Source organism: Xyrauchen texanus, chromosome 19 (assembly GCF_025860055.1).
Source record: "Xyrauchen texanus isolate HMW12.3.18 chromosome 19, RBS_HiC_50CHRs, whole genome shotgun sequence".
NCBI lineage: Eukaryota > Metazoa > Chordata > Actinopteri > Cypriniformes > Catostomidae > Xyrauchen > Xyrauchen texanus.
Genome location: NC_068294.1, coordinates 39,757,854 through 39,785,569, shown reverse-complemented (window position 1 = coordinate 39,785,569; position 27,716 = coordinate 39,757,854). Strand labels below are relative to the sequence as shown.

General features: G+C 37.5%; 2 protein-coding genes across 4 annotated transcripts; one reads left to right on the top strand and one right to left on the bottom strand.

Moving 5' to 3' along the window:
- The first annotated feature begins 13 nt into the window (after positions 1-13).
- LOC127659932 (alpha-(1,3)-fucosyltransferase 11) lies at positions 14-7,064 on the top strand. The gene is made up of 4 exons (XM_052149928.1): positions 14-159; positions 1,982-2,665; positions 4,869-5,491; positions 5,697-7,064. Exons 2-4 carry the CDS (start codon positions 2,000-2,002, stop codon positions 5,842-5,844), a joined length of 1,437 nt encoding a protein of 478 aa, XP_052005888.1. The 5' UTR covers positions 14-159; positions 1,982-1,999; the 3' UTR covers positions 5,845-7,064.
- A 152-nt stretch (positions 7,065-7,216) lies between these two features.
- On the bottom strand, positions 7,217-27,500 carry LOC127659930 (proteoglycan 4-like). 3 transcript variants are annotated; one of them, XM_052149925.1, is made up of 27 exons: positions 27,338-27,500; positions 24,963-25,014; positions 24,513-24,645; positions 23,125-23,229; positions 22,451-22,483; positions 22,234-22,290; positions 20,201-20,248; positions 20,041-20,121; positions 19,861-19,941; positions 19,180-19,236; positions 19,004-19,084; positions 18,170-18,913; positions 16,382-16,441; positions 16,145-16,216; positions 15,678-15,743; positions 13,726-13,809; positions 13,511-13,576; positions 13,026-13,070; positions 12,882-12,923; positions 12,715-12,765; positions 12,419-12,478; positions 12,039-12,065; positions 10,509-10,571; positions 10,364-10,414; positions 10,162-10,227; positions 7,942-8,047; positions 7,217-7,750 (listed from the first exon to the last, which is right to left on the bottom strand). In XM_052149925.1, the coding sequence occupies exons 2-27, from the start codon at positions 24,970-24,972 to the stop codon at positions 7,652-7,654; spliced, it is 2,388 nt and encodes a 795-aa protein (XP_052005885.1). In that variant the 5' UTR covers positions 24,973-25,014; positions 27,338-27,500; the 3' UTR covers positions 7,217-7,651. The 3 variants fall into 3 exon arrangements, with proteins under 3 accessions (XP_052005885.1, XP_052005887.1, XP_052005886.1); XM_052149927.1 differs by having other exon boundaries at positions 10,162-10,224; XM_052149926.1 differs by having other exon boundaries at positions 24,513-24,642.
- Between the last annotated feature and the right edge of the window lie 216 nt (positions 27,501-27,716).

The following is a 27,716-nucleotide window of genomic DNA, read 5'->3' as shown; positions in this document are numbered from 1 at the left end:
ATCAGCCTCTCCTACTGGCATTCCTCAAAACAGGAAAAACCATGTCTATGGGAAAAACATACATGCCACAGTAGCATCCTGTGATTTGGATTCTTATACAGAGTACACTAGTGAGGAAAACCTGAGGAGAAAAAATAGCATGCGTCTTTTCTGACTAGGGTAAGAAATAATGCGGGTCAGATCGCACAACGGAAAATCTCCTTTTGTTTTTAAGACTTTCCTTTGGCTCTTTCTTTAAACGTTGTGAGCAGCCTACTTATACAGCATTTTGTCATTATAGACTCATAAGATGAAGAACATGCACTCACTGTAAACAGCATTCTCGATTTGGAGGTTACGATTCCCCCCAAAATGCCTGCTAAGTAGTCCAAGTGCACTGTTCAGAAATGAATTAAATTCCTTCTTAAATTTGAATTAAAGGAACATACAAGTAAAATACAAGTTAAGCTCAGTCGACAGCATTTGTGGCATAATGTTTATTTCCACAAAAATCTTAAAAGGCAAAAAAGAGGCACTTTCAATGGGGCCAATTTTTTTGTGGATTTAAATGCGGAATGTGAAGCGTATAATTTTATAAAAGCACTTACATTAACTAGTCTGTTAACTCATGTGTTATTTGAGCTGCAACGTTGTTTAAATCGTCAATTTTGCAGTCGTTTTAGGCTTTGTTGACATTAGCTTTTGCTAATTAGCATCTGACTATACTTTTGAAGTAGTTTGTTTTTTTTAACATTTATGGATTGACCCCCATTCACTTCCATTGTAAGTCAAAAAAAAAAATACATTTTTTTTTGGTTATCAATATTATGCCACATGCTGTATATTGAACTTCTTTTTGATTTATTTAAAAACATATATATATATATTTTTCTCCCCAATTTTGGCATGCCCAATTCCCAATGTGCTCTAGGTCCTCATGGTGGCTTGTTGGTCGCGTTACCGTGGAGACCTAGCACGTGTGGAGGCTCATGCTATTCTCTGCGGCATACACGCACAACTCACCACGTGCCTCACGGAGAGCGAGAACCACATTATAGCGACCACGAGAAGGTTAATCCAACTTGACTCTACCCACCCTAGCAACTGGGCCAATTGGTTGGGTGTTCTGGGTGATTTCTGGCCGGTTGCTAGAGTGTTGTGGTTACTAGGTGTAACTAGGGTGTTCTGGGTGATTGCTAGGGTGTTTGGGTGGTTTTTAGGTGGTCTAGGTAGTAGCTAAGTCATTGCTAGGCGGTTTATGGGGTGTTGTGGGTGGTTGTGGATCATTGCCAGAGTGTTTTGAGTGGTTGCTTTCTACTTAGTGACTGGAGTCACTCAGCACGCCCTGGATTCAAACTTACGACTCCAGGTGTTGTAGGCGGTGTCTTTACTTGCTGAGCTACCCAGGCCCCCGATTGAGCTTAACTTTTAATAATACCTGGAATATTCCTTTAAATTCAATTTGAGGTATCAATACATATTCTGGATTCTATTTCAAATGTGCCGTAAAGTAGAATTGAAATGGAAAAAATTCAAAAGAGATTCATGTTAGTGTAGTAGTCTTTAGCAATATTTTGCTTTAATTTCACTAAAGCTATGATGCCCAAAATACACTTTACATAGCCAGCTCCCTTTGTTTTGACACTATCATGCACAAATAATTGTGTCTAGGAAGGCAACACACTATTTTTGGAGGCAATGATACCTAAAATGCTGTCTAGATGGGTAGCATGCCAGGTTGTGAGACTATGATGCCCAAAAATACTGTACAAGTAGACTACTTGCTAGGTTTTAAGGCATTTGTGTTTGGTGAGTGTCTTTGTATTGTACCATATACTTAACAAGAGAGTTTATTTTAGTTTTGACCCTTATTCTACTGTTTTGAATAAGGGTCAAAACAGTAGAATTTGTTCTTCATTTTAAGATTTACAGCCCAGTATGAATACTTCAATATTCTTCAGCTACATTATAATTTTGATTACGTTGACTTGTTCTTTCTCAGTTTGTTCTCAGGTTCACTATGGTGCTCTGTCTGTGGCTTGTTGTGATGGTCACGGCATCCTGCTGGGGCCAGGGGCCAGTGGACACAGGGGACGGTGGTGTTTTCCAGCCTCAGAGTGCCCTCACCGACATGGAGTTTGCCACTGTGAGCACCTACCGCGGCCCTGGAAACAACGACCCTCGCCCCAACAATGAGCTGCCTATCCTTCTGTGGTGGAGCTCAAATCTGTTCCCACACTTCCCGGGAGACAAGGAGCGTGTGGACTGTGCCCGTTCCTCTTGCATGGTCACTCGCAACCGTAAAGTCCAGCTGTATCGCCGCACAGCGTCCATCATCTTCTACGGCACAGACTTCAGAGCGTATGAAGCTCCCCTTCCACGTATGCCGCATCAAACCTGGGCTCTGTTCCACGAAGAATCACCCATGAATAACTATCTCCTCTCTCATAGTGTTGGCATCAGATTGTTTAACTACACGGCTACATTCAGGAGGGAGTCAGACTATCCGTTAACCCTGCAGTGGCTGCCCTCACTGGATTATCTTTTAACGCCGACTGCAGTCTCTCTACAGGAGAAGAACCGCTGGAGACGTGCCGGTCTGGCACCAGTGCTCTACATGCAGTCCCATTGCGATGTGCCTTCAGACCGGGACCGTTACGTTCAAGAGCTGATGAAATATATAGAGGTAACTGGTCTTATGTGGTCTAAATGCACTTATATAGTGCTTTTTTTAACATTAGAGGTCACCAAAGGGCTTTACACTGTGTCCCAATCACCCATTCACACACACATTCACACTCGCACTCATACACCAACGGCCGCAGAGCTGCCATGCAAGGCACTAGCTTCGGCACGTGGAGTTGTGTGGGCCAGGAATCGAACTGCCAACCCTGCGATTGGCAGCCGACACACTCTACCACCTGAGCCACAGCCTGTTTTCTAAGGCAAGAATTACTATTAATCAAATAATTTAAATGGATTTAAACAAATTACCCAGAACACCCGAGTTAACACCTAGTACCCACTAGAACACATTAGCAACTGCCTACAAATCACCCACAATACCCTAGTTACTGCCAAGCACACACCAGAGCACCCTAACAAATGCCTAGTAACCACCCTCAACACTAGCAATGACCTAGAAACGACATAGCAACCACCCAGAACACCCCAGCAAATGGCTAGCAACCACTAAGTACACCCTAGTTACTGCCTAGCAACTACTCAAACAGCCCTTGCAACACCCTTGTGTAAATCCATATTTGATTTTCGCCTTCAGGACTTCATTCAAGTAAGACAGGTTTACAGTAATTCATCAAGAGAAATGGTTGGAGATATAACAGGTTTGAAATGTTGCCGCAGTTGCTGAGAGGTTAAAAATAATTTTAGTTAATGGGGAACTCTGGCGTTACTGATGTGATATTTGCAGGGCAATTGTGAAATTTTGCTTATTATATAAAGGACTCATTGCCAATATATCTAACCATTTGTATGTATAATCATAAGACCCTGCAGATACAGTCCAGACATTACAGTATAGACATGTTTTTTCCCCCGTTTGGGAAATTAACTTGGGTTACGGACATGAGTTTTTTGGAGACCACGCAATCTGTAAAAACTCAGTGAATTGGAATGCACAATCCAGAAATAATAAAAGCCAAGTAATGTATAAGGGTTGGCTCTCCTAAGAAGGTGTAATATTACATTATTATTCATTGTAATTTTCACATTTATGTGGAAAATCCAGCGAGTCAGTTGTAAAAGCAGCAAGTACATGTTAAGAGTAAACTTGCAGATATTGAACTCTGAAACATTGGTATTATATCCATTAATATAGCATTAAGGATTGAATTAAGATTGAAATCATGTTACGGCCTTGCATAATTATTACACCGCATAATGCAGCGTTTTGAAACATATTCTGCATTGACCGCTTCAGCTAGCCTGTACAAGCTGGCGGCACCCTCTACGGCTGTGTGCAAGAAAACACTGAGTGCATCAATATGCAATGATCCAATTATATAATTACCATACAAATCATGAAGCTTGTCAAAATGATCCCTTCCCAAATGTTGGCTATAGGTATCAAAGCTTCTGCTCTAATTTTGGGAGGTTTTTTGCTGATCAACAATAGCTATGTGTTTGTAAAGAATCAATGGTAACACTTTACAATAAATGGGGATTGTTTGCAGTCCCGCTGTCTTTGCTTGGTACATCTTTGCTGATCACATGCCTGAACCACCTAGCAACAACCCAAAACACTCCAGCAATGACTTAACAACCACCCAGAACCCCCAAGTTACTGCCTAGTAACCATCCTAAAATGCTCATAACCCCCTAGCAAACACCTAGAACACTAGCAATGACCTAGCAACTTCCCATAACACCCTAGCCACTGCCTAGCAACCACCAAGAACACCCTAGTTACTGCCAAGCAACCACCCAAAACACTCTGGCAATGACCTCACGACCACCCAAAGCACCCTAGCAACTGCTTGGCATCAACTCCGAACAATCAAGCGATGATCCACAACCACCCACAACACCCTATCAACACCCTAGCAATCACCCAGAACACCCTATTTACCACCTAGTAACCACAATACTCTAGCAACCGGCCAGAAATCACCCAGAACACCCAAGTTACTGCCTAGCACCCACAAGAGCACCCTAACAAATGCCTAATAACCACCCTCAATACACTAGCAACCATTCAGAACATCCTAGCAACTGCCTAGCAGTAACTGAGCTACTACATAGAACACAATAGCAACTGCCTGGCAATGTCCTAGCAACCACCCAAACATTGTGGTGGTGAGTATTGCACAGATTGCACCATATTCTACTTTGCTTCTTAATTTGTGGCCTAATATTTGCCCTCTCTTCAGATTGACTCATATGGGAAGTGTCTCAACAACAAACCCCTGCCGGAGCACCTGCAAGACACCAGCACAGCCACAGGTGAGGATCGACGCTTCATGACCTTCGTCTCCCGGTATAAGTTCCATCTCGCCCTGGAGAACGGCCTGTGCCCGGACTACATGACTGAGAAGCTCTGGAGGCCCCTTCATCAGGGCTGTGTGCCCATATATAGGGGCTCGTACTCAGTGATCGACTGGCTGCCAAACAACCAGTCTGCCATTCTCATAGACGATTTCCCCTCCCCACGAGAGCTGGCCGGGTTCATAAACACTCTGGATGAAGACGACACAGAGTACTTGCGATATCTAGAGTATAAAACACCCAGCAAGATCACCAACCTGCGTCTTTTGGAGGGGTTGAAGAGTAGAGAATGGGGTGTTAATGATATGAGTAAACCCAACTATCTGAACGGGTTTGAGTGTTTCGTGTGCAATCGAGAGAATGAGCGCCTCACAGCCGTGAAAGCACACAAGAGGAACCCTAAACAGAATTCACTCCCCCAACCAAAGATGGCCGACAACTCACACATGGGATGCCCACTCCCCATCCCTGGATACGGACCTGTTGAAAGCATTGATCCCGATGACAGGTAAGCACAGCAGCTTTCATATATTATCAAGAATGTGGTTGAGAATACCTTTGCATCAGTAGGATCACCACTAATGATATCTCAGACCAGTTTTCACCATCCAATCAAACGCCAGTGTCACTCAGAAATATGTCATATTTCAAGGTATATTTAAGCAAGACTGGATGAGAGATTGGATGATATATTTGTTTTTGTTTGTTGTCAGCTGGCTCCAGATGTGGCCGCAGGATTACTGGCAGAGTCTGGATCAGGCAGAAGGTTTGGAGTCTCTTATCAGGCATAACGCGTCAGACCCGTCACTACTGTGGCAGCACATACAGAACATCGCTGTGAGGAAAGCCAGAGGCCAATGAGATGAAACTACCGTCGTGTAGAGAGATGCCTTACCATTAACCTAAGGAAACATCTCGGATCAGGACATCCTCACTGACAGCTAAAGACTACCAAATGACAATCATTACCAAAATTTTTTAAATCTACCCATTGGTATCCAACTGCGATCAAAGGCTCGCATTATTTACTGAACACAATAACAATCTTCTCTTGAAATCAGACTATAAATGCGTCACGCTCAACTATGGATAATTATATCACGCATTCATATTGAATGCTGTTGAGCTTTATGTTACTCTGAAGGCTTCAGCTGGCATTTAGCTTTTCACAACCACTCAGGCCACTTGTTTACAGCTCGTCACAGAAGAGTTCATCGTGGAATGTCGCTGCAGCTTTGATAAGTGAATCATTTCTATTTTTAGGCATGAAATTTGATCTGACATAAACATGTACTGGTCACATTTCATGCAAAATATCTAAAGAAAAAAAATAATTGTGCATAGGACTTTTATGACGTTTTGCATTAGGTCATTTTCATGAGAATTAAGCACATTTTCTCCGCATATTCTCATTCCGTTTTACTTTTGTAGTTTTCTTGTAATCCTCGTTGTTCTCAATAAGGTTTCTCATCCATTCAATTCTCAAAAGAAATACTGAAAAACTATTTTAAATGGCTACAAGGCAGTTTATCAAGTACTATCATAGTGTTTAAATGCTTTAGATTTGAAATATTTTTCACATCACTGTAATCAGAATTTTTAGGAACATTGTGCTTAATTTTAATGACAATCTTAATGCTTCTACACAAAACAAATGTAAATTTCGTTTTATAAAATTGCATCAGTTTGAATAAAAAATTAATTATATTTGAATATTTTATCAATTTAATTTAGTTAATTTCACAATTTGTAAAATGTGTAAATCTTAAATGGGCAAATCTTGAAATATAATTGAGTATAATAGGCTTAATTTTCATATTTCAATATTTATTTTATTTTTATGATTGATCAAATTTTCAAATTGAATTAAACCCCTTTTTTTTAAATCAAAATAAATATACAAGTTTACTATATAACTTTTATTAATTACATTTTCTTACAAATGTCACAATTCGAATTGATGCAATTTTGTTATAAAATGTAAATGTGTTCTCATAGGCTATTTTTTGTATAACTGAGTATAATAAGCTTCATTTTCATTTCAGTATTTCTTTCTTTTGATTTTAGGATCAAATGACAGACATGTTTGGTTTGTTTGTGACAGGTTTGGATATCCACCGAATACTCCTGGGTCCTATTTATCTCTTTAGCATTTGCACCCCTCAGTATTTTATATGTGCTGTATTTATATATATTTATATTTTCTATTGCACACTCTAGTAACAATACAATAAAAGGAGAATACAACTTTATTGATGAGTGAAAGTTGCTTTACAGTAAATGTGAAAAGTATATAGAGATGCAAAATACATAGTTTCATAAGAGATTCAGTTACTGAAAACAAGGATTCTTTTAAAATGGGGTTTTGGTGATTAAATGGAAAACAAATACCATGAAGACAAATACATTATTTGTTTGGAGACTAACAGCCCATCTGGAGACATCTAATAGCATAGAATCCCAAAAACAGAGTTCCTACTACTCTAGCATCTATTCTGCACAATAAAATTCATTCAGTGGTACACTTAGATCTGTTGTATCAGTGAAGAAAAATGAAGAGGAACGTGTTTCATTGTAGTATAATGTCTAATTCCTAATGCAAGGAAAGTGGCATCCATACTGTGGTGGAATATCCATTTGTTCTGGCGGTGAATGTCAGCAGGTAGCCTTACAGGACATTGGCGTAGCAGCTCTCACAGTGGACGACCCCACGATGGAGAAACATATTGTAAAGCAAATCTCCCATTGGTTTCGTGCAAATCCCACACTTGGGTGAAAAAGAGAAAGTAATTCAACATATGTTCCCATTAAAGCGGGTTGCCATATACAGTATGATTATGTTCAAGCAGGGTAGAATATCCTAAACTACAAAACAGCACATTCAACATCTTGTGCCATACAAATTACAGAGGAGTCTGTAAGGAGCAGTCCTTTGTGTGAGCGGATATTGTTGTGTACCTTGAAGCAGGATGGGTGACAGGATATGTTTAGGTGCTCAATGGTGATCTTGGCGTCATTTCCCACCATCTCTCCGCAGTATGTACAGGGAGTCGTTGTTTCTTTTCTATAGAGACACAATGAGGTCATTAGTTTGGGTCCATGTGACACGCTAAAAAAGGATTAGCATTTAAACTGCTTGATGACACGACTACTCCTTACATTTTTTTTATAAGTACCCACCCTTAGGACAGTCTATACAGTTGTTATAAAATAGTGTGTGTGTGTCATTTTTAGGAAACGATGCCATTTGTCCCCACAGCAAACTGAACTTAGACACATAATTCAATATAATGTTTAGTGTGTGATGCAAAAATAATATTCAAATAAATGTTATTTTAATTACATTAATTCAATAATTCTGTTAGATGTACAAAATATTTATATTAAAAATATTATAATAAATATTTAGCATTCTATAAAATTATAATATTACATTTTATTGGTTTTATTTGAATATCAGCCAATTTGCACATCTTCATTTATCACCATTACATTTTAATGGATTACATAGAATAAATCATATAATTCAACTTAAGTTTTGCTTTTTAGTTTTTCTAAATTTCATAATGATGGTTTGAAGTTGCAAACATCATATTTAACAGATTTCATAATTTTATTTATACTTATATTGTCCTTGTCAAGTTCAGTATTTCAACTCCGTTATGGGAAAAATAATTTGAAAAATCGAAAAGTTTTTCTTTCAGAAAATGTATTGTTCTTGGCACAAGAAAAAAAGCTAAATATGTACAATATGATGTGGTGCAATGATATTTGCAAGCTAAGGCAGTAATTAGAAATTTTTGCACTAATATTTAACAATAACAATAATGTGTGTTTTATTTCAGGGCACACCAAAAGATAAAAAAAATAAAAAAAGCGATTCTACCTGAATATACAAATGTATTCACATTATACGTACATGAATTCCAAACTTACTTAGTGCTTTTTGGTTAGTAACAACATGTAATTATTGGTCATTTGCAAAGCTGAAACTACATATTTAGAAAAATAGTTTAAAGGGACAGTGCACCCAAAAATTTAAATTCTCTCCTCATTTACTCACCCTCATGCTATCCCAGATGTGTATACATTTCTATCTTCTGCTGAACACGAAGACTTTTAGAAGAATATTTCAGCTCTGTAGGTCCATACAATGCAAGTGAATAGTGACTAAAACTTTGAAGCTCCAAAAAGCACATAAAGGCAGCATAAAAGTAATCCATACAACTCCAGTGGTTTAATCCATGAAACAGATCAATATTTAAGTCAATTTTTATTATCAATCTTCCACATTCTTCTTTTGTTTATGGCGATTCATATTCTTTGTTCATATTGCCACGTACTGGGTAGGTAGGAGAATTTATAGTAAAAAAGGACTTAACTATTGATCCGTTTCTCATCCACACCTAACATATCACTTCTAAAGACATGGATTTAACCACTGGAGTCTTATGGATTACTGTTATGCTGCCTTTGTATGCTTTTAGACCTTCGAAGTTCTGGCCACCATTCACTTGCATTGTATGGACCTACAGAGCTGAAATATTCTAACAAAAATATTTATTTGTGTTCAGCAGAAGAAAGAAAGTCACACATCTGGGATGGCATGAGGATGAGTAAATGATGGGAGAATTTTCATTTTTGGATAAACTAACCCTTTAAGCACTGGCCATGGATAAAAAAAAAAAAACATTAAAATGTTGATTTTACACGTCCCCCTTTGGTGATTATGGCTCTGATACTTTGGGCTTGAGGTAGGACAAAATTATGTCTTGAAAGTTCGGCCATAGCCTTGACAAATGAAATGATAATATAAATAGAAATTTCAGGCACAAATGGTAAATGGTCTGCACTTATATAGCGCCTTTTCAACCTTAACGGTATTCAAAGTGCTTTACACTGTGACTCATTCACCCATTCACACACACATTCATACACCAATGGTGGCAGAGCTGCCATGCAAGGCGCTGAGCTGCCATGCAAGGCGCTAGCCTGCCATTGGGAGCAACTTGGGGTTCAGTGTCTTGCCCAAGGACACTTTCGCATGTGGAGTCATGTGGGCCGGGAATCGAACCACCAACCCTGCGATTAGTGGCCGACCCGCTCTACCACCTGAGCAACAGCCGCCCCAAATGGCACTGTTTCCAGAGAAACACAAACATAATATATAAACATTACCTGGAGTAGAAACTGGGGGTGCTGTAATTATAGTTGGAGGTTGTTGAGGTCAGATAATCAGAGCTGCTGCGAGAGAGAAGACGGATAAAATCATTTTTTGTAGCACAAGAGATTGTATTGCTCCAAAGATTATTATTCGGTGATAATCAGTGCTTGAATGTCAGCGTGAAATGAATCTAAAACTTAAGTGACTGTAGTTTACCTGCTATCGATATGTGAATTGTTCACATATTCCTTAACGTAGACACAGCCCCTAAAATACAGAAAGTAAATATAGAGCAGGGGTTCAACACTTTCAGGTTACACAATCAGGTTACATTTAGACTGAATAACAAGTCCGCACGTACTTTTTGGATTCAGATTCCGGTAACTTCTGCTCAGCACTGTCAACTGTTTTGGTGTAGGTTTTGCTACAAGAATAAAAAGTCACCAGTTAGTGCGCTTGCATTAAACTCTATCACCTTTGAGATACTATGCATAGTAGAAAGCCCACCTGTACTATTATATTAGTCATATTTATTTAAACATAACTGTTCAGCTAGACTGCAAATGTGAGGATGCATTTCAAAAAGGCTGCATTTTTAAAGTATTTGTTTTTAAAAGGCAAGGCACTATGACGACAAGATCTTTTAAGAAATAACAATGGGTAATCCAAGACGTAATGAGGGGCTATACTTTTTTAGCTGTTGTCCTAGAAAACATGTCCAAGTTTAATCTTTCATGTGACCAATGTGTGTGTATTAAATGATGGATGACAAGCCCAGATGGTAAAATGATTATTAAAATGCTGATTTGTCCAGCCCCATATAAGTGTCCCTACAGATTATAGAGTCAAGTGGATTTTGAAAGCAACTATTTTACATGGAAAAGTAAACATTCAAATGCTTGATCGTAGAACACAAAATAAGTTATTATCAAAATGTAAAAGCTGCTCTTTTTCATGCAATGAAAAACGCATTATGCTTTTGCTAATTCTGTTTGCTTTTTTATTTCTAATTTTATCCCATTTTATCCCCAATTTGGAATGCCCAATTCCCACTATTTAGTAAGTCCTCGTGGTGGCACGGTTACTCACCTCAATCCGGATGGCGGAGTACAAGTCTCAGTTGCCTCCGCGTCTGAGACAGTCAATCCGCGCATCTTATCACGTGGCTCGTTGTGCATGACACCGCGGAGACTCACTGCACGTGGAGGCTCGTGCTATTCTCCGCGATCCATGCAGAACTTACCACGTGCACCATTGAGAGCGAGAACCACTATTCGCAACCACGAAGAGGTTACCCCATGTGACTCTACCCTCCCTAGCAACCGGGCCAATTTGGTTGCTTAGGAGACCTGGCTAGAGTCACTCAGCAAACCCTGGATTCAAACTTGCGACTCCAGACTCGCTGAGCTAACCAGGCCCCCTATTTTGTTTGCTTTCTTAAAAATTTTAACCCAGGTCACCATGAACGCTAAATGAAAACTGGACACTACATTAACACATATATACTATAACACCCCTAACTTGTAAATAGACCTTTTTTTACTTTGCTACCAAATGTGACAAAGAAAGAATGATTATTAAGGACGTTTTGACCAGTAATCCTAGTCTTGGTTATTAGTTTTGAATACTGAAATGAGCATTTCTACAGTGTTAAAACAGTGGGTAGTGTCTTCAGTTATCTTATTCACTTTAATAATCACATTGCCTTAACTCATTTATCAAGAAGTACTAATGAATGATATGACAGCGTAATATGAATATGATCATTTTTTTTTATATTTCCCCATAAATTGGCATTTCCGTTTAGGGCAGTTAAAAAGCAGTAATAATGTTTCTATGAAATGTCACATTTTCGCATTTACCATGAACTTGACAAAACAAAAGCGCTTACCTTTCCATGTCAGTTCTCCACTTACTCCTGTCAAGACAACAGTACAAATGGTCAAAATGGTCCACTTTTATGTGATTTATGTGAAATTCAGTCTTTCTTCTTGAGAGCTCTCGGAGTTTGTAAATGTGTTAAGGTGTGTTCGAGTCTGGATGTATATCTGCCGCTCAGGTGGAGTTTTAGGGTTGGGTTTGATCCCTCCTTCATGACTTTAACCCATTGTTATGCTATTGACTTTTTATAGAAGCTCAATATGATCTCAGTGTAAACAATGTGAATCAACACAGAGGTTCAGGTATATGCTGGAGAAATGTGCTGTGCTATTAAACATGCGAGTGTTAGAATAGAAAGAAGATTCTCGGAGACCATTTCCTGTTATTTACCTGTCAGTGTTAATTGGAATGACATCATCAGCTAGGGAAACCAAAACATCTGAGGGCATACTATGATTAAAACAAAAATATCCTCATTAATATAATCCATATAATTAACGTGAATTAATATGAATATACAATTAGTACTCATGTTAAGTCAATAAAAAATGATTTGATTATTTATAGGTATCTATTCTAGTGTAATGTTAATGTAATCATTTTGCAGGGATTGATATAAAAAAGTATAATAAACAAAATGCAAAACAAAACCAAAAAGTCTTACAAACAACTTGAGTTTCACTTACTCAGGAGCCAAGTTTAAGGGCTTCTGAAAATGATTGTCTGGATCTTTGGATCTAAAAATGTAAATTTCAATCTATTATTGTATTATAAACCTCATTATGATAATTATTATCATCACAATTTCCCAAATATAGCCTGATAAATGTATTTATTGAATTAGTGCATTTACCTGTTGTTGGTGGAGTCCAGAGGTGGACCAAACCATTCAGGACTATGACAGAGAGAATCAGAGAGAGATATTTGCTGCAGTGTGTATGTACACATATGATTGCTATAGTTATGTAAAGTGTCACCTGTAAGCTAAAATGATTACCTCTTCGTGGGCTCACGTGGAATTGGATCAAATAGATCGGCAGAGCTGAAAAGATAATTTCACACTGAATGGAGGAACATGCTCTGTTGTATACAAATCATATTCTGATGTGACTGTTAATAATGGTTCATTCACTGTACAGAGAAAGCACTACACTGTTTGTACTGAAGGCTGTGTTATATAGTATAAAGACTCCAAAAACACTTTCATTTACTTTTTTATATTATATTGATAAAGCACAGATGCATTAATCTACACCACCTGTCATATGTATAAATGCATCTAACCATAAGCCTTTAGATCATGAAAAACAACTCAAGTCAAGTGGGTCCAAACTTTTGACTGGTAGTGCACATTTGCACCCAATATAAATATTTAAGGAATGCAACATAGGGAGAGTGCTGTCAAAATGATCTGTCACATTTGATGACAGTTTTGAAAGATTGTTATGAGATGCGACAGATTGTATTCTAGTCATGCTGTACCTCTTAAAATCCTCCTGCTGTTTTACAGTCTGTGTTTTGTGACTATAAGTGTACTCCGTGCTGATTCTGAGTGGAAAAGAGAGGGAAAGATTCAACTATTAGTAATGCATCAATGCTTCAGTGTGATTTCATTGCTCTACTTGCGCACATGCATTCTTTAAAACAAAGGAATGACAGTTTCATCAAGAGGAATAAAGATTAAAAATAATAGTCACCTGGGGGCACTAGTATTGAAGGGAATAATATCATCTGCGAGAAGGTCCAGACTTTTCACTGTCTGCTTTGTCTGAGGCAGAGAACTGTAGGAGAAACCAATGACACGCTCACATCAATCTACAATACCGACTCCAATCAATTAACAGATCAATCAATGAAATGAGTGCCTTTTAAATTAGATTTGTAAAAGCAGACTTTTCTATGATTTTAAACAAGTATTAATACATTTAAATGTGCCATCGAGGCAAATGATGGTAACAGGGTTGACAGATTCATTTGACATTTACAAGTCTTGTGCTAGTTGTGAAACTAAGGTGTTGTAAAGATAATTTTATGCTGATATTTCCACAAATATCTACTTTTCAATGATCTGTTGCTTACTATAAAAATCACGGTAACAGGGTTGACGTTTTAAGATTGTCTCCTAATGACAAGCACAACAAAAAATCAGATAAAGGGATAAAAAGGTTTCTTGAACTTGTCCTTGAGGTTTTTTCTTAAAAGCATCATATCATTATGAGATGTTTGCAATGGTTCATTATTTATAACAGGGAAAATATGACAGGTTTAATGAAAGTATATAGAGTATATATATGCAAAAAAAGTTAAGACAAAATGCTTATTACATCAACATGCATATTTGCTTAATAAAATAAACATACTGGATTTTCTTAGATGCCAAATTGGTTACAGGGTTGACATTATAAGCCGTGCTAAAGGTTGTGAAACACCATTGAGTTTATTAAAAAAAGACATTAGAGCAAATATTAATTTTTCAATTATCATCTGTACACTATAACAAATCACGGTAACAGGGTAGACCTTTTAAGATTGTTCCTTACTGACAAGCATAACAAAACATCATATAAAGTGATTTAAAAGACATTTGCTTCAGTCTCTGTTTCATGAGTTACTTCCTGTCATTATGACATAGTTTTTGAATTTACGCAATAGTTCGTAACTAAAAAGGAGATATATGATGGTAACAGAGTTGATGCATAATCTGGCGACACAACTTCGAGTATAATTTTTATTAATACATTATCCCAACTAAAATGTAAATGTAGAGAGAGAATGAAGACAAAATTCTATTAAGTTACTGGATATTTTTGTTTTGTTGATATGTGTAACTGGTCCTGGTCACCCCGCTCAAACAGGACTCGAACGGACGTCTCCAGCATGGGAGGTGGTGTTCTAACAAGAAGGCTAAAGGCTACAGCCTCTAACGTCAGTTGCTAGTGCACCTCTTGAGGTCAGGAGAGTGAGGTTAACACACTGCACAGCTATCTATCAGCTGAATCCCGTTACACTCACCCCCCTAAACCTCACTCCCATCTGGGTCATGGCACCATTGTAATCGGTCCTGGTCGCCCCGCTCCGAACGGGACTCAAACCGACGTCTCCGGCGTGGGAGGCGGGTGCTCTAACAAAAAGGCTAAAGGATACAGCCTCTAACGCCAGTCGCTAGTGCACCTCTTGAGGTCAGGAGAGTGAGGTTAACACACTGCACAGCTATCTACCAGCTGAATCCCGTTACACTCACCCCCCTAAACCTCACTCCCATCTGGGTCATGGCACCATTGTAATCGGTCCTGGTCGCCCCGCTCCGAACGGGACTCAAACCGACATCTCCGGCGTGGGAGGCGGGTGCTCTAACAAAAAGGCTAAAGGATACAGCCTCTAACGCCAGTCGCTAGTGCACCTCTTGAGGTCAGGAGAGTGAGGTTAACACACTGCACAGCTATCTACCAGCTGGCTCCCGTTACATATGTATAGAAAAATGTCTATTCTATCCCATAGTAAAAGTTGACATTAGCTAATGTTAAAATCATTGTTTACACATTTGTATATAAGGGACACACACGGCATCCATTATGGGAAATGAAATGATCCATTAAGGGATCTAAAATGAATTTGAATATTAATGATATTTCCATACGGGCACTCTCACCTGTTGTCTGTGAGCAGGTCTTGACTGAGCAGATCTATATCAGGGTTCACAGACACTTGAACAGTACTGCAGGATAAAGAAAGACAGCAATGAGTTTTTAGATTTACACAGAGCTTTACAGGTTTAGAGAGCAGAACAAATGACTTTCCCAGAATATTAAAACTGGTTTTGGCCACTGATAAAGCTCTGGTGTCCTCCTGTGGTTTCATACAGAACAGCATATGTCCTAGATGCTGATTGGTCAATACGGTGTTCTAGCCATGCTAAAATACACGCCATAGTAACAGCTATGACAAATGTTCACCATCATATATTTATCATAAAAGTCTTGTCAGTCAGTTGACTTGTTACAACATAGTTTTGTCATGTTAGATTGGATTAGTGTGTAATTATAAGAGTGAAACACTAAGATTACATAAATGTGATGAGTAAATGACTGTGGTTGCATATTATTGTGTCATACAGACCTCTTAGAAAGATTAAAAAGGTCACCATTCTTCAAGCCATTACTCTGTTCTGGGGTCAGTTTTGGATCAGCTCTGAGACACAGAGAGGAATGCAGAATATGAAATGCGAGAAATACATTTTGAGCAAACAGAGCTGAAGAGTCAAAGGGATTCATTTTACACATGAATGGCACTGAGATTAGTTAACATAATTTTTATATGACAGTGCTGATATGCATTACTGAGATGATCTTGTACCTGGCAGGCTCTGTCTTGAAGGATATCAGGGTATCAGACAGTGAAATCAGACTTTCAGTACTGTAAAGAGACAACAAAAAATACAAGAAAACCTATTCAAGACTTTATAACACATGTTCATCAATATAATGAGATGGTAAATGTTCCCTATCTACAGATATTGGCCTGCAAAAGTAATTTTATATATAAGACATGCTTAAAAATGTATGAATGCCATTACATGGCATAACAAAATAACAAACCAAGTGGCATTAATTTTAAATAAATATAGTACAAACACACTTTTTACCTTCTTGAACTCTGGTGCATTTTTGGGTTGCCACCTGCAATTTTTCATTCGAATTTAAAACCTCACCACTCACACATATTGTGAATTGCAATAAATGTGTCTAATTTTTAATAAAACCCCCCAATTAAAAAAATACTATATATAAATATATATAAATGATTGTTTTCCTAAACATTTAAGCATGTAATTCTGGTTCTATTTGCTCAATCTCCGTTTAAAAAATCATATTTTACTGCACTAGATGGCAGCAAGTACTTGGAAAAATTATTTTTCTCTGTCAAATTTCATGACAAAATGCCAATCTGAAATGTAGGTGGTGCTATAACGATTTTCAGCCCTCACGGATGTGCTCGTCCATAGACATTCAGTCTAATTTTCAGTTCATGCACCACTCCCATTGTTTCATCAAATATCTCGGCCTCTGAGTGGACTAGAAGCTCAATCTAGGTGTCATTAGAAAGCCGATTCTCCCCTTTGCAATGATATAAAACATTTTAGTACTAATAGTCGATAACATATTTTTCAGATTATTTGTTTTGCATGCATTTCCTGCTGGACTGTATATTTTGTTCTGGACATCTTAGATATAATAATGGATTATTCACACAAGCAATCTCACAGACAAGTAAAAATGGCTTTTTTTTTAAAAACTGCCTAAGGTAAAAGTAGATAGAAAGTTTTTAGCAATTTGAGGCTTACAGCAGCAGTGATCGGAGCATAAAATTATGCTTTGATGTCTTACAAATATCATATTTCACTGTGGTTCTTTTGAAGATATTTCGAAATGTGATATTAGGGAACAAAATAAACTGTATATATACATTCCTAAGACTGTGAGCTTTCATTTGATATATGACTTGTCCATTTAAGTGCTATGTATAAAACTTCTATTTTCATATGAATATCTCTACCACATTACCTCAAGGTGGCGCTTATTTGCGGATGTTTTCAGCTCTTATTTTGTTACTTTATGTAACATGAATGCAAAAGTGATGGTGTTCTCTGAAAAGTTCAGATTATAAGCTTTCAAATGATACCCCATATGCCTGACTTGTGTCTCCAGGGACTTCATCGTTTGAAGCATGCGTAAACTTAGTTTGCAATATTGCGCCCCCCTATAGGACCCACCGGTGGGTCTATAGTGTTTCAGGGATTATAAGCAAAAGATTTCAAGCTATAAAATGATACTAGATATTGTTCAGATTCACTATTCATTATGTACACAACATACTTGGACACTTTCTGGTTGTCAAACATGCTCATACTCTGCCAGGACATATACACCCACTATAAATTACTTGGTTAATTTTCTTAGAAACGATCTAGAAGCTTTTGTTTGCAGACGCCACTTGGTTTGATATTTTGTATCTAATGCAATGACATTCAGACATTTTTAAGTGTCCAAAATTGTCCAATTACTTTTGGGGGCCACTCACTGTTTATTTAAAATTCTATAAGCAATGATGTAAATTCCATATAAATATAAACATAGAGCAAACCTTTTCTCTGGAGTCGGTTCAGGGGATGGTTTCAGTTGAGTTACAGCCACTGGTTTAGGTTCTGATCTGGGCTTAGTCTCGGTTGCTGTTTTAGTTTCTGTTGTAGTTTTAGAAACAGCAGCTGGTTTAGGTTCTGATGTGGGTTTAGGTTCGGGTGCTGGTTTAGTTTCAACCACTGGTTTAAGTTCAGGTGCTGTTTTAATTTCAACCACTGGTTTAGGCACAGGTGCTGTTTTAATTTCAACCACTGGTTTAGGTTCAGCTGCTGGTTTAGGTTCGGGTGCTGGTTTAGTTTCAACCACTGGTTTAGGCACAGGTGCTGTTTTAATTTCAACCACTGGTTTAGGTTCAGCTGCTGGTTTAGGTTCGGGTGCTGGTTTAGTTTCAACCACTGGTTTAGGCACAGGTGCTGTTTTAATTTCAACCACTGGTTTAGGCACAGGTGCTGTTTTAATTTCAACCACTGGTTTAGATTCAGCTGCTGGTTTAGGTTCGGGTGCTGGTTTAGTTTCAACCACAGGTGATGTTTTAATTTCAACTAATGGTTTAGGTTCAGGCACTGTTGTAGACACAGGCAGCGTTTTAGTTTCAGCCATTGGTTTGGGCTCTAAATTAGGTGCTGGTTTTGTTTCAGGTGCTGGTTTAATTTCTGTTGCAGGTTTTGGTTCAGATTTAGTTTGAGGTGCTACTGGCTTGACCTCCTTCGCCACTTGGACTGTGGTGTTTTCAATGCTCGTGTTTACACTGTGAATACAACAAAAACAGAATGGAGATGGTGTTAAACAAGAAATAACATCATGTAGTTGAATAACTGACAGGTGTTGTGTTGTTTACCTCTGCTGAGGGGCAGACTGAACTGACACTGTACTGGCAGGTTTAGTTGCAGCAATGTCATCATCATCACCGATAACGACCCTACAAACCACATACACACAGATTATAATGATTAAGTTAATCAATTTTTTTTTATTTTGTCAGTTGGTGCTTTTTAACAGGAATGTCTCTGGTACCTTTTGGCAACAAAAGAAGTGCTCGTCATAGGAGAGCTGTCGGATTTGTCTGTGGTTCTGGAAACATAAAATATTAATGAAGTATGCAGTATGCACAGGGGTGGTATATCTATTCATCCTTACATTGCTTACTGCTGAAACATCTGAGATATTTTACTATGTCTATGGGATCAATATAAAACATATTTAGCACCCCTAAAAAATGTACTGTGGTGGTACCACCATAGTATTGAAAAATTACCATATTCTTGTACCATGGTATTAACTACAAGGCACTTTAAAGCATACCATTGTACTACTATGGAACATTCCCAAAACACCATTGGAATTACTATGGTACAAATCCCCTTAAAATGGAATTGCCATGTACCATGTTACAAATTATAACCATGGTATATTTTTAAAAGAACATGATTTTACCATGAAACGTTCCAAAAAGAACAACAAAAAAAAAACATGGTGTTACAATGGTGCATTGTAAAAAACAACATGTTATTACCATGGTATATTACAAAAATCATGCAATTATCATTTATGTAAATTAGCATGCTATTTTTACATAAAAACTAAAAAACATGGTATACCTTTTGTTACTTTATTATTAGTGTCTATCATCTTCTAATCTATCTTCTAGGTATAAACCTAATCCTAGGTATGTCATATTCAGAGCATGAAACTTACTCATATTTCTTTGCAGCTGAGAGTACATATGAACGTCGGCTGGTTGAAGAGTCTTTGAGGACACTGATGGCTGCCTCTGTCCTGCACACACACACAACACACACACACACAAATGAAGTGGAATGTAAAGTCTTGCAGCATCTTAAATAAATGAGTCTGTGGTGTTTGACGTCTTGATACCTTTTCTCCAGTTCCTCTGGACTCAGAGCAGGCTCAGACTGCACCGGCTTCTCAGCATTGGTGCGAATTGTGTGAGGAGCTCTGGGGGACATAAAGAAATAAAGATAATAAAGATTTGCTAAAATGAGCTCAATTGCATGAGTGATTTTGGCTCACTTACATTTTCTTGTAACTTTCTGATGGCTTTTTTGTGAAGTTATTCATTCCGCTAATAGAGAACAGAGAGAGAGATCATGCTATTAAAATGTATTTTCTACACCAAAGCGTGTAATAGCAACAGAATTCAATCTAAGATAAAAATATTATGAAACTATATTTGGATATTAGATTCAGGGCCGTAACCACAATATACTTTGAGGGGGACAAGTCCCCCCTAATAATCAGATATGGCCAGATTGTCCCCCCAATAATTGATATCCTTGTTGCTGTTCTACTGCAGTCCATTATGAACCGTTGTCTAATTGCCATTCATTTGTTGCATGAATTACATAATGGTCTAAAAATAGTTTAATATCTACCACGCTCAGTAGTCTAACACCGCTCGTCAATGTCATATGAGATAGCAAATCAATGAAGGCGGGACTCAAGTTTAAGATGCTAACCGGGAACCTTGTGGATTATTCCAGCGCTGTGCATCATCAAGCAGTTCAGGTTAAGAGTGTTTGTGTCATGTGAGATGTCAGTATATAACAAAACATGCAATATTTGACCACTGTTTTATGATTGAAATGTTGTACCGACCGACATTAATTTCCAAGGGTGCAAACTATTCACCATTTGGCGAAATTCGCCTTTTTGTATTTAAAATCGGAGATGTTCAGTACATGATTTGTATGTCATTAATAACTGTGAATGTGATAACATTAATGGAGCCGTTTTCAGCGAATCAGGCTTAAGACAGAGTGCGAATGAGGGTAATCTGGCAGGCTTTGAAGTAGCTTTTTAGAAATATCTCTTGACATTGTCTAAGACTATCTGTGAAAAAACACAACGTAGAGGATTATTATCACCCTCAGATCAGAACTATGGTGAGACCTGTGACTTGTGACTTCTATTGTGCTTTTAGGTTTTGTCAAGGACAGTATCATATATTCTTAATGCCAAAATTATTAGGTGATCATTTAAAATCTTAAAATGTAACATTTTCTAAATATTTAAAAAGTCTTCTTTTAAAAGAGACCATTTTATTTTGAGCATTTCATTATGTCATTATGCATGAATGAGCCACCAGTTAAAGTAGGTCATCTTAAAATGTAATTTTACTCATTTATTTACCCTTATGCTGTTCAAAACCCATAGGCTGGGTTTTTTCTTGGAACATAAAAATAGACATTTTAAGCTGCTCTATTCAATAGAATAACAGTTTATATTGAGCAAGAGCGGTCAAGCTTCAAAAAGGACAAATACTATAAAGTACTATTAAAGGTTCAGTATAAAGACATCATAACAATAGTCCATATGACAAGTGCACTATGTTCCAAGCTTTCTGGGGCCATATAACAGCTATTGTATTGTATTGTATTGTACAGTGTGGTATGGACTGCTTTTGTGTTTTTTTTATATTCATTTTTTTTTCTCTTTAGACCTTGACAGCAGTTGTCAATATGAGCTGTTTTGGATGGAAAAGAGCAGCGTTCGGATTCTTGAAGAAAACATTGGGTTAAGATTCTACTGGGAGGGGAAAAACAATGAGGGACATCTAGAGGGCAGTAAATCATTTGTTGTATTTTCTTTTTGCTAACCAGCTGACACAGTCATGTAATTTTAAAGATACATCAATGATGAAAAGAAATACAAATTATACTCATCTTTTCTTTGAGAAAGCACAAAAAAAAGAAAGAAAGGATGACTGAAACGGGCCAAATGCTAGCAATGCAGACACAGTGTTTGTCTTGCACTGTGTGCACTTTAAAAATATATGTATCTTTTAAAACCACAAATTTTACAATTTTGGGCCTTTATCGCATTTCAAGCCTACACTATGAAAATAATTGCATTCAGCACCTTTACTATATTAAAGGACCAAAGAGGACCATTATATTTTTTTACCTCAACACCCGTGACCCCCCCACCCCCAAAATGGTTTGGTCCCCCCCAATGTTCAAGACATGGTTACGGCCTTGATTAGATTAATTGCCAGGCTCTGTAGTGAACAGAACAAGATTAAGATAATTCAAAGGCGTTTTTGCTTACGCAAAGCCATTAGCTGACGTTGACGTTGGCTTGGAATCAGTTTTTCTGAAGACCCCTCTGCAAAAGTAAATTATAATAAAAATAAATAAATAAATAATTATAATTATATATATATATAACATTTAAATAAACAGAAAATATATATAAACCAATAGAAAAGTACAGTATTAATAAAGATCACCTTTGTTTAAATGACCTGACAAAGGATGCTTATTACCTGATTAAATATCCAGATGTTGGTGCTGTTGGTCTGTAAAAGCAAAAATTAAACATTGTTAATTAATTTGTTAATTTTACATGTAAACATCTGAGTTTCAGGGATTACAAAACTCATCTAAAATTACAGACATATTGACCATATTCTGTCTCATCTTCTACAAACTATCTCTCTTATAATGTATGTCACCTATTACTCCTTATTGGTAAACCCACTGTTGTAAAACCTGCAGCATTTCATACGATTGTAAAAAAAATACACTCCATCTTCAACTTGCATGCATGACCCTCTTGGTGTAACACTATATCTGTACATGCTGCATAAACTGTTGTCATCTCTAGACTAGACTACTGCAATGCAGTTATGGCATCTCTAGAGGGGACAACTGCAAGGACAGTTGCTTAAATTAAATTAACTGACTCTGTGAGCACTTGACTCAAAACTGTTAATGCACTTAGTACATCTTAGTCACAGATTACACATGAACTACTCCTCCGATCTAACTCTTGAATAGGATATTCTGGAACTTTGTATTGTGGCACCTCCCAAGTTACTGTCTACATAGAATGAATGACTTATTGCGTATGTTGTTGCATTTCTAAGTTACTTTGGATAAAAGTGCCTGCTACATGAATAAATGTAAATGAAATATATCTCATGGAAGGTTGTCATACATCTCTGTGTTGGTTTTGGGTTGAGGCTCTTTGGCCGTAGGTGATGTAGCAGGACTTGTTTCTTCGAAAATCCCATTTGTGCGGTTTGCTCGCACCTCAGCCATCCTACAACAAGAAAATAAATGTTCAGAACTCTTAGTTTGTAGCATTCATTTTAGTAGACCAGGGGTTGTCAATCTCCTTGATATTAAATTTTGTATTGATTCCATCCACACAAAACAATAAACACAACATAAAATACAGAATCAGTAATATAAATTAAACCACTCCCCCCAAACACCCCCCACCCACCAGACACAAACATGCATTATAGTGGTCTCTTACAATTATAACAACAACAAAAAGAAATAGAAACAAACAAAAAACAATAGTGCACATACACATCAAATCAAAAATCCCTCTCCACTACCCCGACAACCCTCCAAAAAATCTAAATCTCCACCCCACTTCCTATTAAACAAATCCGACTTTCCCAACATTCTGTGAATCGCCTCCTTGAATGCCACAACCTCACCCATCTCCCAGCACCACTCCCGAAACGCGGGTGCCCTAGCTGTCTTCCACCCCCTGAGGAATTATTCGTCTGGCCATCATAACTCCGGCCAGGACCCAAAATCTCACTTGGCTATCCCCAAAATAAATGACCTCCCCATCACCCAAAATGCAAAATGAGTCTGGAGCAAAATGAAAATTGTATGTCTAACACGTCACACATAAATGCTTGAATTTTCAACCAAACTTCCTTTATTTTAACACATCCCCAAAGAACATGGGTCGTGTCCCCGTCTTCTGTTTGGCATCGCCAGCAGGTGGGTGCATCTTTAAGACCAAGTCTATGCAGTCTAGATAGGTCCAATACAATCGATTCAAAATCTTAAATCGCATCAGACGCACCCTTGGATCTCTAGATGTAGACTTGACCTTTTTTAATAATCATAGCCCACACCCCCTCCTCCAATACCAAGTTTAGATCTTTCTCCCATATCCTCTTGAGAGAAGTTGAAGCTTTGTCTCCGAAACCCTGAATTAACAAGGAGTAATACACTGATGCCTCATGAAATTTTCCCAAAGCAGTAATCACCACTTCTACAGTATCTGCCCATTTACGGGGGCATATGGGTTGTCAATCTTCTTGACAACCCCTGGTCTTCAGGGTTAGTCCCTAGTAATTACTTTAGTCGTTGTAATTATATAGTACGTAAATGTAGAACAGTACTGTAAAATAAAGTTCTACCCTAAATTGAATCATCTTTAAATAATGTACATATTAATTCATATGTTTATTGCAGTTTGGTAAATGGCAAAGCAACTTAACCCTCTCTGTTTTAACTTCATGCTTTATTGCTTTATTACTTTATCACAGACATAATCACCAAGTTCTTCCTCACCATGGTTTCTCCTCCTCCTCCTCCTCCTCGTTCTTGATATTTTCTCCCTGACTTCGTTGTATCCAGCTGCTGTCTCCTTTCAGAGCAGTGCGGACCTTCGTGGTCTTCAAAACCGACTGTCTGTTCCCCTCTACTAACAAGACAGAACATTTACCACAGACAAACAAGAGATCTTTCAGCATCTTAACTATGCAATAGTAAGCCACAAGACAATTGATCCAGTGATAACTGAGGCACAGTTGAATGGGAAAATGTGATACCTTAATGAGTTAAAAAAATGCAGTATAACAATAAAAGTTGATTGTGTGAAACAATGTATGATATGCGGCACAACAGGACTGAACACACTGATGCAGTACATCACTGCATTGTTCGAGTGAGAGTGGAATGTCATAAATTAATAGCTGTAACTTAAGAACAAATACTGACACATTGGTCATCGCAACTTACCAGTGGACATTGTTAGCAGAACTCTTATCAGAAAACTGCTTCAAAAAGTAACCTGGATTAGAGAAACAAGGCACTCGTTAAAAAAAGAGACAAAGGCGATTTTCAATAAATGGCATTTATTGTCATTTTAATGAATGCAATTTTAGTCACTAGAAGTGTGAGAGTTTTAGAAGTGTTTTAGAGTGTGAAACAAAGGTGCATGGAAATGTTAAGTGTTCAAAATGACATATTTGATGTTTTAAAGCATAACATCTATTGCATGGTTTTACAAAATTACATTTAATTCATTTTCAAGCATTCTGCACACAAACACCAACATATATCTATTGTGTTTATGTATATGAAGACCTTAAATCTAGAGCATTTTGGAGGAGTTACCAATTTGTAACTGATCTAGGTAACATCTTCATTAACATTAGTTAAAGGTGCACTCTTGTCTTTGTGTCATCTTGGACTTACACTGACACCTAGTGGCTTGGATGCAGCATCATTTAAAATCAATAGTTTTCAGTTTTAGATGCCATTGTAGAAATGTAGTATTCACAGTCAGCCATGATTAATGAGTGAAAGTGTCAAATATCGGGATGGTTACTGAGATTAAGCGAGTAGTGTTCAGCTGGTCATGTGATTCTAACATGGCAGCCCCCATGTGCGGACCCCCTCCATGTAGAATAAAACAGATTTTATAAGGTTACTGACCCGACTGGAGTCTTTATTTTATTGTGAGCAAAATTACAATTCATGCCTTTAAATTTTAATTTCAACATACAGTATACTTTTAGATTAAAAGTTTTATATTTTAAAATTAGTTAATGCATTGTGACCTAAAATGCACATTAAACAACATAAATTTGATTATTAACATTAACAAAGATTGATAAATGCTATAAAAATCATTGTTAGTTCATGATACCTAATGCATTAACAAATAAAGCCTTTTTGTAAAGTGTTACATAATCGACAAATATATTATACGTATATATTGTACTCTAAAGGGAGTTAAATGCATACTTTGTTTACATAAAAGTCGATGCATTGTTGTTGTGTAAGATTACCACCAAAACAATAGGAAATCATAAGAATTATGATTCTCGTTGTGGAAAAAAATAAAAATGTCATGCAACCAGAAATTCTGAAAGATTCATGCAAATCATGGAATTCCCATAGATTTATTCCATCTAATGCTAAAAACAGGGAGGCAGGAAAGGCATGTTGCTGGAATGATAAACAGTCTCAGTCTTTAATGAGTACAATTGTTCACATAATTCATTCCTTTCAGCATAACTCACAAATCAGAAATATCTATGTTAAACAAATTATTTTTGGTAGTTTGAATCACAGATAAACAGCTGTGGGGTTCTGTAGATGTGAAACATCAAGCAAGATTCCAGAGTTTCATTTCATAACATGTAGCAAAGCCTGTCCATCCACTCGAGAGAGAACACCCGCTCTGACAACCACAACCTCTGAACACCTGATCAGATTCAACGAATCAAAAGAACTAAAGGCCCATTAGTTTATGATATGGCATACAGTCAAAGCCAATCATAGCATTTTGTGGTCAGTTTAGGTGACACAAGAGGGTAAGTCCACATTATTATATCCTGAAATATCTAGGGAGAATTCAGCTAAATCAGGCCATTTAGTTGCACTCATTTCTTAAGTCAAATTGTTCAGAATTTACCCCAGGGTAGTTAACAGCTGGAACATGCAATGAAAAGGAAGCACCCTTAATTTCCATAATAACAATTGCAGTATTGGTTGATTTCCAAGTAAATGCCCCATTGACATTCATTACACTGTACTCATCTGATATGCCCATGCATAATTTGCCTCAACAGTATGCTTTATTTTTTAATTATCGGTCACTAGTATGTGGAAAAACCATTAAATCAAATGTCCAAATGTTACAAATTTAAGAAGTCTGACTATGTGGTGAGGCTTATTCCCATAATTCAATTTTCTTAAGTATATTAAAGCTTTACAGGAATTCAAACAGACTCTACGAAGCCAAAAGCTTTCTTATAAAATAGGCTACGTCCTAAATGAATCAGAATTGCACAATGGTAACACAAAGTGACCTCCGTGAGTAAACACAGTTTCTGCTTGACAATGACAGCGCAAGGGCAAAATAACTATATGAAGGCAAATAAACTTTCACCAGTTCAACATTACAGCCAATACATATACAGAGAGATTAAATCAATACATAATGGCTTATATAGAAGAATGGACTGTAATCAAAGAGGCATCTCAATGCTAGCAACATTTAAGACATAATATAAGACAATGGTTGTCAACTCCTATTTGTAACAAAACAAGCAATTAGAAACTTGTAGCTTGTGATATTTTCTCGATAATCACAGATAACTTACCTGATTAGCTGTAGTAACTTGGTACGATCACAGGTGCACTGGAGTGTTCTGGAAATTTCACCTGATGGATTGAGCTCTTAAGTCAATAAACACACATTGAGGAAAGGTGTGCACTGACAGCTATCTCCTCGAGCGAGCAAGTACGGGTGTGGGCACAGACCTGCCCAGCCAGTTGGGGAGGCCTGGCCAACCAAACATAGGTGTGTACCTGTGTGTGTGTGTGTGTGTGTCACTTCATGTTTTGGGTGGAATGGGAAGTGTATTCATCTCTTCCCTTTATTTGTTTAATTCAGATACATTGCTGCACAGATAGAGTCAGTGCTACAGAAAACAGTAACTGGAGGTGATATCACGCCACATCTAAACTGGCTGAATCGAG

Bases quoted from the DNA above. Each gene is read 5' to 3' on its own strand.
- LOC127659932 (XM_052149928.1), top strand. From the start codon at position 2,000: ATGGTGCTCTGTCTGTGGCTTGTTGTGATGGTCACGGCATCCTGCTGG. The intron at 2,666-4,868 runs GTAACTGGTCTT...CCCTCTCTTCAG, and splicing joins AGCTGATGAAATATATAGAG to ATTGACTCATATGGGAAGTG. The intron at 5,492-5,696 runs GTAAGCACAGCA...GTTTGTTGTCAG, and splicing joins AGCATTGATCCCGATGACAG to CTGGCTCCAGATGTGGCCGC.
- LOC127659930 (XM_052149925.1), bottom strand. The intron at 13,071-13,510 runs GTACAGCATGAC...TTATCTTTTCAG, and splicing joins CAGCAGGAGGATTTTAAGAG to CTCTGCCGATCTATTTGATC. The intron at 10,415-10,508 runs GTACGTGCGGAC...TCTGTATTTTAG, and splicing joins CCGGAATCTGAATCCAAAAA to GGGCTGTGTCTACGTTAAGG.